We start from the raw sequence: 14,932 nt of genomic DNA, 5'->3' as shown, positions 1-14,932 counted from the left end.
GAAGTTTAGAGTGTTTATGCAATGTAATTTGCTTGTTCGCCATCAATGGCGGAAAAGCCATACTTTTTCTTCTATTTTTCTTTTTTTATTCTTTTTTTTCTTCTTCTTGTTCTATCCTAAATCCCGTAGACTTTGCACACGATTTTCTAATCGGCACCTTCGAAAGTTTTCATGTTCACATCTTGACTAAACTGTATTCACGAGTAAAAGTGTGATGTCATTTCAGGCATAAAACCTCAATGTTACAGCTATTTCAGCACCAAAAGTTACCAGAATTTTGGATGTGTTGCTATCGTAAATATCCTTTTATTTGGTGATTCGTTGTTGTGCCGGTGCAAGGCCGTAAACCAGTGAGCGAACTTTACACACATTTTGTAATAAGAAAAAACTGTTAGGGGTCACAATCTGAACAGCAATCCCAGAAAAACTGAACGGTGTCTTCCTGACGTAACATCAAAGCTGGTAGTGACATCAAGCAACAGCGCCCTCAGTTGTCCAGAAAAAAGATTACATGTTTAATGTTGAAACGAAGTGCAATTTTCAATACAATTTCATCAATAGGGGATCATGTGAAATATTTTTTTTATGCCTTTAAGAGGAGTAGAAAGTTGCACAAAGTATATGTTCCTCAGAGAAATTCCTGCCATGAACATTATTGTGAAGTCGTCGTAACGTACGAAATAGGCTGATCTAAAACGTGCATTCTCGTTTGCCATTTACAGGTGGCGCCCTGTGCAGTAGATGTTCGCACCCCTGACGACACCCCAAATCCTTACGTAGGGTTAGTCGGAATGGCACTGGGTTGTTGCCTTCCAGCCCCGTTTGGAACGCTTTTAAGCCTGACCATGTCGTCTCAGGTAGGTTTTATCGTACAATTTGAGGGTAGACAACCTCGTTTTCATGACCTCGAGCGGTGCGCTCCCAATTCGGATCGCTCTATATAAACAAAATTTAGAAAGCTCATAATAGGCCATTATACAAACATTGAGTGGCTAAGCGTGGATTGGGAGGAACATTATACCAAGGTAAAATCTGGACTTTTCCATTTCACGAGGCATAGCCTATAGTGAACGGGAAAAGTCCAAATTTTACCGAGCGATAATATTCCTCCCATTTCAAAATTTAAACCCACTCAATATTTGTTTTATATAACTGACTAGATCCTTGCCATTTGATTTTGTTTCTTTTACAAAATATATAATTCAATACAAAATTGGTGGAAAATGTATTTCCCTCTTCCAAACCACCCCTTCAGAAAAAATGTTTGAACCTAACGTTGTAGCGCAAACTCTTTGGAACGCGCACATCAGCATACATTAACTGCACACAAATATACCGCACAAGAATGATGATCCTAATAACACTGTTCAAAAGTATGTCTCATGGCGTTTAATGGGAGCAATAACGAATGACACGTGATGTGAGTTCCACTAATCAAATGACAAGGATCTGCATGTCAGTTATATAATCATTAATATTGGGCATGCAAGTTAAAATACTTGGGTAAAATTTCCGTCTTCATTTTGGCTATTTTTGTTTTCTTCTATAGACGCGCCCACGTGAGCTTGGTGATGGAGGCATCGACGGAGCGCAGCGTGTCTCGAAAAGAGTTCCGATTCTCATCGTTGTCATTGTTCTGCTGTGTTTCTTTATAGCAGCGTTCGTTTACGTTGTGGTCAACCAGTAGAGTTAAAAGCCTTAGAAGAAAAAAACAACTGTTGAAAATAAAAACTTCAACTGTGGACATTTTCAACTTGGTGAAGATGCCTTTGTTTTTCTCGAAAAAAATAAAATAGTAAAGCCACGCACATTCTTTGTATCACGAAATGTGATTTCGTCTATAGAACTCCCTATTGACCAGTCGTTAGAAATTCATTACATATTCCTTCTCAAATGACAGCAAGCAATTTTTTTTTTATTATACTTTTTCGTTATGTTACTTTTGGGATACATGTTAAGTGTTATTGTGCAGATTATTCTCACCGCTAATTAACACTCTAAAAGGCCAGTACAGTGACTGGTGGTATGCGAATATAAAGGCATATATTATAAAGCTTTTCATTCATGTTGCTGGTTTTAATTCCAACAACACAACTGGAAGTTTAAAGAAGACTGTTCAAAATCTAAACTGTTAAATGTTCAAAACCTATAACATGTAGTCGTTTTCAACTCAGTTAAGACACTTCATGTTTTGTCCCCGAGAAAACAGTACATACCATGCATAAGCTTTTGATATCACGAAAGGCGATTTCGTGTATACACTGTAAAAAAAAAAAGATGGCGAAATGGGCTGATTATTCCATCTATACTATGTACGAATAGTAAACAAGTTCAACTATTAGGCAAACTTGCTTTACATGCGTTGTTTGTATCTAGCCCAACGATTTATTTGCCCTATACAGGGTGAGTAAAAAAAAACGAAGCCCAACTGTCGGGACCATTGTTTTAGTGAAGTTCTGCATGTAGCATTTTCAAAATCTAGGATATAAAAGCCCAATTCATAAGCTTTCTTTTAGTAGAAAAATTATTCGAATCACTTATGTACTTTTTAAGTTACGGAGTTTTAAACACAATCACCGTTTTAAGGTTCTGTCCACGGATCACAAAAAAAGTTCAGTGTTCTTTCAGCAAAACGAAAACAAATCACATCTTGTTTTTGCTGAAAGAACGCACTCCTTTTTTGTGATCCGTAGACAGAACTTTAAAATGGTAGTTGTGTTTAAAACTCGAAAAGTACATGAGTGATTTGAATGATTCAGTCTTGTACTAAAAGAAAGCCTATAAATTGGGCTTTCATATCCTAGATTTTGGAAAGTGCTTCATGAAGAACTTCACTAAAACAATGGTCCCGACATTTGGGTTTCGTGAGTTTTTTTTACTCACCCTGTACTTTATACAGTGTAGAAACTTAATTCCAACCAGAGTCAACTTGACGGATCGTTTGAAATCCCTTATATTTTTTTTTATATCTTTTGAAAATGACAGCAACCTAGAGGACGTTTTAGTACCAACATGATCTTTAATCCAACTCAGCTTTTGACAATGATTCGGTAGGTTACTTACGGAATAAATATGAAGCGTTCTTCGAAATGAAGATTTGCAGGTATAAGGAAAGAAAATATAATTCTCCGTAAAGAACTTATACGCAAATTCTTTTGCCAAATATTTATTCGTCCGTGAGAATCTGTATGCAGATTTTTCGATTCATTTGTATTAAGTGGGTAATTGTTGTAAATATATATTTTTTGTGAGTGTATTTTTGGACTTAAAGACTTTTGTGAAAAGTGACAATTTTCGTATCTGAAATAGTCATAATTATTCTTTGATTGAATATTGCGTTTTGCCCTATGTTCAAGGATATAATTGCAAATCGTGATTCTTTAAATAAATATGTATATAGCCTTAATATGAATTTGCCGAATATTGAATAAAATAACACCGATTGTAATCGTAAATCTAGAAGAAAAAAAATCTTTCCTGATACCTGCAAATCCCTATTTAAATTTAATACTTTTGGCATTATATTATTAATTTACATTTACTTATTCATATTTTCTTATCCTGACGTTTATAGAGTACTATACTTTCATTTTCTCCGTTATTATCTTAATTTATCAACTGCAAATATTAAATTTTAATTTTAATTTTAACTGAGGATTTGTTTTATTCTGATTTGTTGGGTTTTATTCGTTATTCTTTTATATGTCTAATTTAATTTAATTCGATCGTTGATATTTTTATTGTTAAAGGGAATGTACAACATTTGCTTTTGCTGTAATTTTCAGAAATAAATGGATTGGGAGGATTAGTATGTTATAGCAAATATTGTTAAATTGACTTGCTTCACGTTTTGGGTTTGGAGATGCTGGAAAATCCAAGAAAACCAACCATGTTTTTGAAGTCTGGTTCCCTGACCCCACGTAAGATGAAACGGAGCAATTTATAGACTTCGTCTAGAATCCGTCTAGAAGGCTTGTACCCCTTCACAGGTGTGTAATCAATTGTAAAGAAAATGCGGAATAACTAAATATGAAAAATTAGGGGCACTTTTTGAAAACAGTCAGTTTTCTCCAACGCTGGTCGGCCGACCAGCGTTGGAAAAATACAAGTTTTCTTGAAAATGTCAGAACACCAGGAGCCACGATTTTACAGGCTGGATGCTTTCGACTGTCATTCCCTAACAATCCAGTAAGATATTTCGTGATAATTTGATCATTTCGTTTTTTGATGTTTGCAAATGTTGTATCTTCCCTTTAATGATATATATTTTTTGTTTTGTTTTTATTCAAATTATCTTACTGTTTTAATTAATATTTATGTAAATGATTAACAGGGCCCTTATGGAAATCAGTTTTATTTAAATGATGAGGCCACCCTGTATAAATATGACAGCAAATAAATAATAAATAAATAGACTGAATTTTTCCAGTATTGAATTCAGTCTATACCGTATTATTTTTTTAGAAAAACATAACAATAATTAAAGATATGCACCACATTAATGTTAATGTACCATATGGGCTCCGTGCGCCAACGAAAGAGGGCGCCCTTTTACCTAGCAACGACGTCGCATGGGCGGGACATTTAGCTGGTTGACGCGCACCTTTCCTCGGTGTGAGTAGTCTGGTTCCCAGACCAAAAGATTCTGACTATTCCTGATGAATCTTAGGTCAGGTAGCCTCCGGTAATACATTGTATTACAATTTACGTCACGTGACTAAAAGAGGAGGAATTCCTTTTTTTTTCCCCGAAAATTGCCGAAGTTTGCCGAATTCGTTTCGTCGACAATCGGATAGTGCCGGAGTATTTCCGAGTATAGGCCTAATATAGGTTTATTAACTGCTAATTGCTTATTAAATTTTTTTAAATGAGTTGATAATTAATATTTATTACTTTCATTTAGAAAACTTGAAATTCAACGACGATTTTGTGCATCAGATATACTCGGATCGTATGTGCGGACTTTTTGCTGCGTCATGTACAATTTTGAATGTGAAGACCGTTACCGAGATTTTCAAAAACTCGGTCTTCATTCGGCTCCGCCTGTTAACAGTGCTATTTGGGTGCCTTATTTTGAAGATTTCAAATCAATATTAGTCAATGTTATCTTACAGAAATATCAAACTGTATTATCATAACTGTATGATATAACGAAGCAAGTGATTTATTTACAAATTTGATCAGAACATTAAAAGCTATAAGTGATAATAAAGCGAAATCGGAAACGAAGCCGAGCTTTGAAAAAGGCCGTCAATGTCGTCATGTTTATTTTTAGCCACGGAGGCTGCCTGACCTACAATTTGAGCGTAGGGAATAATTGTCAGGTCTAGGGAACCAGACTAGTGTGTGAGCGCACGTACACCAGGGGATTGTACTATGTACACGCAGTGGTACGGCCGAGCGTCGCGGCAAAATTGCAGTCAGGCAAGATGGCGTCGGTCGGTCACCCCCAGAAGGAACACCTTCTTTCCCGAATAGGGGGTACTTGTGAACGGAGCGGATACATGTACAGGGTGAAAAAACAAAAACACGGAATCCAACCCCCCCCCCCCAAAAAAAAAATATGAATTTCATATTTAAACAAATCTGTTGCACCAAAAATAATTATGGCTGGAAAACCAATTTCATTAAATACTTTTAGATGAAAAAAATAATGAAATTGCTTAATCCTGAAAATTGCTGACACTAAAACTTCTTTTAAAAAATATGTGGATTTTGCCCAAAGCTTGCTCCTTGCTAATTTTCTCCAAAATATTGTAGTGTGTGGCGCCGCCACTGGGTTTGGGTGACTTCGAAGACAAGTCCGTCTTTTAAATCCCATTGATTGTGTACATTGTAGGCGGAAGTGCCTGCACTTGGATAAATTCGCTCCTGCCTATGCATTGTGATGCAAACTTTCAACGGAATACAAAAAAAAGTGGTTTCTTTTGACTTCACTGAATCTCAATGGCTAGAGGTCTAGTTCAACCGTAGCAGTGAATAAAGCACTGGCTTATAAAGCAATTGCTGCGTGTACATGCAGGCTTACTGTAGATTTTTTACCGTACGGGACAAGGAATGTTTCGTCCATGTTCTGACTGGTTTATGTGAGATTTTGGTCTTGAGATCGCCATGACTGGATGAAATAATGTCAAGAGGTAAGGATTGATTGGGTACAATGGGGGAATTATAGAGCAACGTTCGGCAAGCTAGACAGAACTCAAGTAATACACGTAGCCCTATGTAGCTGTCAAAGAAGTACATGACATGTAGTACATGTAGATACCGTGACGAAGTAAAATGATTTGATGTAGGCTACACCCACGGCTTATGACTGGCAGAGCACACGTCTATGCAATGACATTGATGGCAGTGACAAGCGTCAGTTGACAGCGACAAGAATTACAAAAGTGACAATTAACAGCAAAGCCATACGGATCGAGACTAATTTGATTAATCGAACAGCAACAATAGCGACATTTAACAACAGCAACGCGATACAAAGAGTCAGAGACTATAATTAGCCACGAGACCGACACCAGCGACAATATAAGCGACAGTTAACAATATCAAAGCGATAATAGCGACAACAAGCGACAGGACCGAGTACAACGATATTTGACAGTGACAACAGCGACAATTGGCAACTATACCATCGACAAGGGCACCAATAATGTAAAAGCAAAATCTGGAGGTTGCAGATCTGGAATAATTTACTTTTGCAAGCTCCAAATCTGACCTTATGGACTGCCCGCTTCATCGGACTGCTGTAAGGCCCTTTAATGAAGCACTACACCGATTTCAGGAATCTATTTTTTTTTGTCTTGAAGGATTCACACGGTTTGAGAATGATGAAGTCGACACCGACGATGTCCCTCCAGCTCCAGCCGACGGACCTCCTGGTACCCAGATCTCTCTCGATGATCTTCCCAACGACCAAGACCTGCATCCGCAACCCGACCCCGGCATAGTGCATCCCACGTCGACTGGGGTGGCCAACTTGGCTCTTACGCCCCTCCCATCTGCTGACGAGTTGGGCCAAACCCCGCCCCATCCCAGTGATGGTCCCCCACCGGGGCAAGAGAATGCCCCGCCCCCGCCTTATTCCATCTTATCTCCTGGTGGCACATCGGTTATTAGCTCTCAGCCTCTGCCAGGACCTGTCGACATGCACGTAAGTATTCAGTCAAGAAAAAAACATACCAGGCCAAACCAATCCAGACCGGACCGGACCGGATCAGACAGACAGACCAGACCAGACCGTACAAGAAAAGACCAGACCAGACCGGACCAGATCAGACTAGACCAGACCAGACCAGACCAGACCGGACCGGACCGGATCAGATAGACAGACCAGACCAGACCGTACAAGAAAAGACCAGACCAGACCAGACCAGATCAGACCAGACCAGACCAGACCGGACCGGACCGGATCAGATAGACCAGACTTAACCAGGTTTGACCTGAGAAAAAAAATGATATTACGGACACTTAAAAATAATGACAAATCACAGTCACTATTAGGCCATTAAGTCAGTCAGCCAGGTATACAAGGAACTATATAATAGCCATTTCATCTAAAAGTATGTACGAAAAAGGCGTGTCTGTATAATGTCATTCCTTGTTCGTCCAAAACAGGTGACATCCGTGCCTTGTACTGATGACAGCCCAGACATTAGTAATTACAGTTGGTGGGAATATCTACTTGCCACAACTTGTTGCATCCCCTGTGGAATTATACACTTGATCGTGCACTTCTGTGTGGTAGGTTCTACTGTATCTTTAACCCTAAACCCTTCAGTGGTTTGCTATAGGAACATTCCTCACTCTGGCAAAATCCAAAACCATGTGGTAAAACACCTGCAAATTGTTGGGAATCTGATTATGGCGGCATGCATGGCCCTATATTTAGAGCATAATCAGTTTATACTAGTGCAGTACTCACTCCAACAGATTCAAACAAGCTATGCAGTTGGACTTGGAAGGGTAGGAGTGATTAGGGTTAAGAGGCGAGAAATGTCACAGAAAAGATTCCACGTTTTTTGTCCTGGCTATGCATGTATAACGTTGCTGACAGTGCGCCCTCACTTTACGTAATGCAGTCATAATGTTTCGAAATGCATACATGTACATGCATGGTGTATTCATATCGTACGAATTGATACGATCGAGGTATAATATTGCCCCATGTTGTATCAATCATGTTTTGAATAATGAGAATATTATCTTCGTCCAATATGTGGATGTTGAACAATACAGAACAATGATTTGTCTGCGCATGTACATTGTATAGGGTAAAGATCGAGGCCACACGTGTGAAACATACTCCAATCGGAGACACCTGTGTACAAAAACAATGGGAACTGATGCAAAAAGCAGAGAACAAAAGAGGAACATTATGGAAATGCTCGATTTACGTCACAAACATGACTGTGTGTGTAGGTATGGCGAGTACTGGCCATATTAATTACGCAGTGGACAAAAGAGGAACATTAGGGAAATGCTCGAATTACGTCACGGACATGACTGTGTGTGTGTGGGTATGGCGAGTATTGGCATATTAATGCAGTGGACAAAAGAGGAACATTAGGGAAATGCTCGATTTACGTCACAAACATGACTGTGTGTGGGTTTTAGCGAGTACTAGCCATATTAATTGTGCAGTGGACAAAAGAGGAACATTACGGAAATGCTCGATTTACGTCACAGACATGACTGTGTTTGTGGGTATGGCGAGTACTGGCCATATTAATTATGCAGTGGACAAAAGATAGAGCAACATTAGGTAACTGCTCGATTTACGTCACAAATGTGACTGTGTGGGGGGGGGAGGTATGGCGAGTACTGGCCATATTAATTAAAGAGGCACCTGTGCTGGCTTGTGTTCATTCTAGTGTATGTTTTTTTTTCCTTCTCCTATACATGTGCAGGTGCGCAAGCGTGAGGAAGCGGGCGACTACGAAGGTGCAACGAGGGCGTTAAAAACTGCTTATATTATGTACTACAGCGCTGCCTTGATTGTCCTAATAATCGCGAGTGTTCTCTCGGTCGTCTATATATTCTTGAATTATTAAAGAAAGGCCATTAAAACGATGCCGATGATAGGTTCTTTAACGATCGGTCAGTTGGTCAGATACAGTCAAACCCTGATAAAAAGAGCACTGTTAATACAAAATCCTGCTTACAACAAGCAAAATTTTAGGTTTTTGTTGTTCTTTGTTTTCCTTTGTTTTACATCACTGTTAATACCAGGTACCTGTTGTAACCACTGATCTCTATATAAAGACTGGATAGCGGATATGCATACAACATTCACACAGTAGACTTTGCATATTGACCAATTCGCCCCCGGTCTCACCAAGATGGCCGCGTATAATACGAACGTCTACGCGTAAATACGCGCGCGTTGTATCAACAGTTGACGCGCATTTTGGTCACGTACACATATTATGATGTTCTAAAAGGAACACATTTCCGTAGTGATTATTATTTCAAAAACGCCGAAAAAGTGATTTGCGGCATTATAAAAGTAACCACTACTATTAGAAAAATTGTAGTAAACCTTGGTCAGTTGGTCAGTGGTGGTGGCCAAAATATAAGTCAATTGAGCCGCGACGTTACAAAAGAAATCAAGCTGTCTATAAAGACGGTAACTTGTCCTTTGTAGATCACCAGCCGGTCTCACCAATATGGCGTCAAATTCGTACATTGTGCGGCTCTTTATTAGCAATCCAGTCTTTATATAGAGATCAGTGGTTGTAACAAGGTAATTCGTAAAGTCCCAAGGACCTTGTTGTAATTAAAGGTGTTCGACTCTATTACTCAGAAATGCACTTTTTTCGTGTGGACATGAGGTGTACTTCCAAATCTGAATTCAGTGATGACAGGGCATATAGACCAATAATTCTCAGAAGCACGCGTTTGTTAAACTAGGCAGGGCAACTCAAATGTTCTTTGTACTCGGGCTGCTCTTTTCAACTGATCAAAATTGGGATTTGCAGGTATAAGGAAAGAAAATTAAAGTCTCCGTAAAAAGTAATATATATGCCGACTTATTTTCCAAGTATTTATTCGTCCGTGAGGATCTGTATGCCAATTTATCGATACATTTGTATTAAGTGGTTATTGTTTTTTAAATGTATATTTTTGCAAATGTATTTTTTTTAATTTAAGGCTTTTGTGAATATGGTACAACTTGTAAGTAGGCTAACAATTTTCGCATCTAAAATAATAATATTCTTAAATATAGGGTTTTGCCCAATGATCAGTGATATAATTGCAAATCGTGATTTTTTAAAATAAATATGCATATAGGCGTTATCTGAATTTGCCAAAATTTCGAATAAAATAACTCCGATTCACGTAAATTTAGATTGAGTTTTTGCAGTATTGAATTCGGTGTATACCGTATGTTTGTTTATTTGATATGCACAACATAAATGACACTGTAACGAAACAGGGGTATATGTAGACTGATATCAAGTCTAGCCACAGAACCATCATTTCGGACTTATGAGGCGTCGGACTTATGAGGCATAAAATTTATTTATTCCGCCTCATAGGTCCGACGCCTCATAAGTCCGACGCCTCATAAGTCCGACAACGGAAAAACGAGGCGTTTAATTTGTCGGACTTACGAGGCGTCGGAGCTATGAGGCGTCGGAGCTATGAGGCGTCGGACTTATGAGGCGTCGTACCTATGAGGCGTTGGACTTATGAGCGGACCCCGTTTTGAGAGCGTGATATTGTGGGGCGACCAATCAGCATGCCCGTCCTGCATGTACACTAGGCTGATCGGCATTTCTGGTTATAAATTATGCAGGCGTGTCCCGCGTGATCAAGTGCATATGATATCGCCCAGCGACCAATCAGCAGCGTGCATCCGGCGTGGTCTGGGGCGATTGCCTCGTGGCCTGGCGCTTTGGTTCGGTACCCCTGGGAGAGACTGCGTTGTGTAACAACCGACTATCGTGCAATCTCGTGAGCTGACAGCGTTGAGTTACCGTGGTCGGCCTGGAGCGGGAGAAATAGGTTTTTGAACATTAAAAACAGCTTTATATGGTAGAAAAAGCAATAAAGAACATCTTCTGCATATCAATTAAAGTTAAAATCATTTTAAAAATTGGTGTTTTGAACGCGAAATGTACGCCGAATTTGTCGATAAAAGTTGGCCGTTATCTTGTTTAAGTGTAGCTAGCCGTAGTACGCATGCGTGAAGTGTACAGAGCCATACCACGCATGCGCGAAGTCTAGCGCCAAGATGGCGGCCAACTTTTATCGACAAATTCGTCGTACATTTCCCGTTCAAAACCAAGTTTTAAAATAATTTTAACTTTAATTGATATGCAGAAGATGTTCTTTATTGTTTTTTTCTACCATATAAATGTTCAAAAGCCCATACAAAATTTGTTGATGCTCGTTGACGACCGTTGAGGCTTGTTGTTGGGGCTTGTTGTTGGGGCTTGTTGTTGGGGCTTGTTGTTGGGGCTTGTTGTTGGGGCTTGTTGTTGGGGCTTGTTGTTGGGGCTTGTTGTTGGGGCTTGTTGTTGGGGCTTGTTGTTGGGGCTTGTTGTTGGGGCTTGTTGTTGGGGCTTGTTGTTGGGGCTTGTTGTTGGGGCTTGTTGTTGGGGCTTGTTGTTGGGGCTTGTTGTTGGGGCTTGTTGTTGGGGCTTGTTGTTGGGGCGCGTTGTTGGGGCGCGTTGTTGGGGCGCGTTGTTGGGGCGCGTTGTTGGGGCGCGTTGTTGGGGCGCGTTGTTGAGGCGCGTTGTTGGGGCGCTTTACTGGGACCCGGAGAAAGCCCCAGCGTGCCTGGTGTGCATTTTAAGGTCTTATCTAATAAGATTTGGGTTGATTGTTGTGAGACTTTTTTGGACTTAAATACATTTGAAACAGCTCTCTTGTCATGTAAATAGGACTTTCCACCTTCTTTGTAGCAGTAAAAGGGAAAAATTTCAATATTTTAGTGTTCATGCTGATAAAAATTTACATATTCATTATCCAAAGCGTGATGTCATTCAAGGCAGAACAGTATAGTGTCTCCTTTGTGTACAAGTATATATCAAACCTTTCTTCATTTTCTTGGAGTAAGTTCCACTTCTTTCTTGTTTATCATGTTAAACAGCTTGTCTGGATATACTGGCCAGTATTTCTTCAAAACTTTTTGTGTGGGTAATGTTAAAGGACGAATTTTTGTACTGTTTATATGCACTTTTGACAAGGAGTGCCTTGTGTGACAAAAGCAAAATAGCGCCCTCTTAGGCGAGCCATCAGATAACAGACCGTTCGGGTACCGGGTCCGGTATGCTAATTTCTTTCACCCCAATCGGTACGAAGCCAGAAGCCACCCGGTCACTGAAGCGTGACGCCCCAATCGGTCCAAACTGGTGACTCAGGGTTTCACAATAGGCAACATAAATTGAAGTCTGGCCATTGTTGGAGGATTATTCGGCCCGCTCGGATTACCAGCGGCAACTTCTATGAAGCTCATCACAGCCATTGTTGCCTACTGGAGGATTAGCGCGTCGCAAATTGGTTCCTTTGTGATGAGCCAGAGCCATGGTGCAGAAGCCTGGTGGAGTTAATCCAGGCCGATCGGTTCCATGCAAGGTCCCAATCCCTTCAACATACTGGGCGGGCTCAACCCCGAACGGTCTGGGGAGGGATTCTAATTTGAGGGCTCGCCTTACATGAATTGATGAAAAACAATTGAAAAACATGAATGAATAATAATTGAAAAACCACCACTTTCTTGTCATTTCCATTGAAAACAAGAATTAAGATCTTGTATGTATTGTTGCAACACATAGTAATGTGCATGAAAACAAGATGAAGCTGAATTTTCACTGCATAGTTCCTTTGAAAATTCCAATAAAAATTGTATTACATCGCAAATTTTCTGAGTCGGGTCTTTGTTCCAGTTAAAATCTACGCAGATATTTTTTTAAAACTACTTATTCGTCTGTGAGGATCAGTATGCAGATTTTGATGCATGAAGCGTGCATTTTATTATTTGACATTCTATTTTTGTAGAAGGTGGGGTTTTTTTTAGACTATTGTAAATTTTTCAGTACTTTAACGCAACAAGTCCAATATTTAAAATACATGTAGTTACATTCTTAAAATAATCCCTTAATGAAATTTCGCCAAAGATTGAAATACAATCAAGTGACGATGATAATCGTTGAATTAAGTTGCCTTTTTCAGTATTTAATTCAGTTTGTTTCTGTACCACATGATAGGCCATTACAAATACGAGGAAATAAAAAGAATTTTAGTTCGGTTTGAAGGTTTGTTTGGATGTTCGACGGTAATAGACTGTCGGTCGATCGGTAATTAATTTCTGGAGAAACTCCATTTCATCCTGGGAAGTTTCACAGTGTCCGACGTACATTCGGGATAGTACAATGATTATAATTATTACGTGGATCTTAATTCTGATGAAAAGTATCAATTACATGTATTTCCAACAATTAATGAATTTAAAGAAAAGAATTCATCCAACTAATTTTGATGCAGTATATTTCTGTTAAAAACGCTGTGGTGTTTTTCGCACTCGGACAAATTGTTTTTTGGTTTTTGTAAACATTATTTTTTTCAGTTACAAGTTATTCCCAAGCTGTTGAACATTGTTGAGAAAATAATAAAATAAAAGCTTACCGTCTGTAGCAACGCAATACAGACATTAACTTAAAAATAATATTTTTTTGGCGTTTCGACCATTTTGAAAATTGTGACATCTCGAGGTTTGTATTTCTGTGGAATTATCCTCCTCTTCCTTTGATGAGGCTATTGATTTCTCCTGTAACCATGAACTCGTGTCTGGTTTGAGGTTTACTGCTTGTCTGCAGGGTGACCGTAATGTCATGGCCAAATTCTGCTGAATGCGCTTCAAAAATCTGTCAGATTTATCAAAATCTGAGGCTGTTGATTTCTCCTGTAACTATGAACTCGTGTCTGGTTTGAGGTTTACTTCTTGTCTGCAGGGTGACCGTAATGTCATGGCCAAATTCTGCTGAATGCGCTTCAAAAATCTGTCAGATTTATCAAAATCTGCCAAATTCCCCAGAATTACTCAAAATACACTATAAACACTTAAAATCACATGCAGATGTTGTAGTATTGCCTTAATTAAGTTTCCAATTACATTATAAACGATATATCAGTCACATAAATTTGTTACGAAATTTCAGGCAAAACGCGCCTGCGTCACGACAAAGTCCGTTTCCCAGTGAACCTCGGCACCTAGACCAGCCAACCTGTCCCATTATGCAAGGGTTTGTTTGAAAAGATTGAAGGTTTTTTAAACACATGTACCATTTTTTTAATTTGCTGTTTTTCTGTCAACCATTTTCGCAGGAAACTCCCAGAAATCTGCCAAAAATCCATTCTCTCAAATTTTCTGTCAAACTCGTTTTTAAAGAAAAACAAATCCGTCAAAGTCAGCCGAAAATCGGCTAAAACGGTCACCATGCTTGTCTGTCAGCATAATTCCATTGACTGTGTACATTTCAGGCAGAAGTAACGACGCTTGCATAAACTTCGCAACTGCCTATATGCATTGTGATGAAAACACTTTCAACCGAACAATAAAAGGTGTTTTTTTTTGTCTGGCGCGCCTCCACACTTCTCTGGATCTCAATACCTTCAGCTCCATACCTGTACAGTTGGCCTATTATATCTATGATCTAGGTCAAATACATGACTTCTATGGCTGTGAAAGAAGTGGGCTTAGGCCAAATAAAAAATCTCCGGTTTCTGGTACGGAGCTTGCCCAAAAAGTGGTGCAGCGACGCGGCTCTTTTTTTTTTTACCTTTTTTTTTTCTTTTTGCTTCAACTGTCGGCTGATGACTGCAAATGGTGCCCGACTAAACTTAGTGCAAATATATGGGAGTCCAGAGAGGCCACAGAAAGCAGTGAGTTTGGCAGTTTTGAGACATCATCTTTTATTGAAAA

At 39.3% G+C, this 14,932-nt stretch overlaps 1 protein-coding gene across 1 annotated transcript; it reads left to right on the top strand.

Annotated features, from left to right (window-relative positions):
• The first annotated feature begins 6,127 nt into the window (after positions 1-6,127).
• Positions 6,128-9,169, top strand: LOC119726066 (proline-rich receptor-like protein kinase PERK12). The gene is made up of 4 exons (XM_038197684.1): positions 6,128-6,137; positions 6,810-7,153; positions 7,618-7,743; positions 8,910-9,169. Exons 1-4 carry the CDS (start codon positions 6,128-6,130, stop codon positions 9,051-9,053), a joined length of 624 nt encoding a protein of 207 aa, XP_038053612.1. The 3' UTR covers positions 9,054-9,169.
• Positions 9,170-14,932: the final 5,763 nt, after the last annotated feature.

Source organism: Patiria miniata, unplaced genomic scaffold (genome assembly GCF_015706575.1).
Source record: "Patiria miniata isolate m_02_andy unplaced genomic scaffold, ASM1570657v1 HiC_scaffold_19, whole genome shotgun sequence".
Taxonomy (NCBI): domain Eukaryota; kingdom Metazoa; phylum Echinodermata; class Asteroidea; order Valvatida; family Asterinidae; genus Patiria; species Patiria miniata.
Note: the sequence above shows the minus strand (reverse complement) of the source record. Positions and strands in the feature narration are given on the sequence as shown.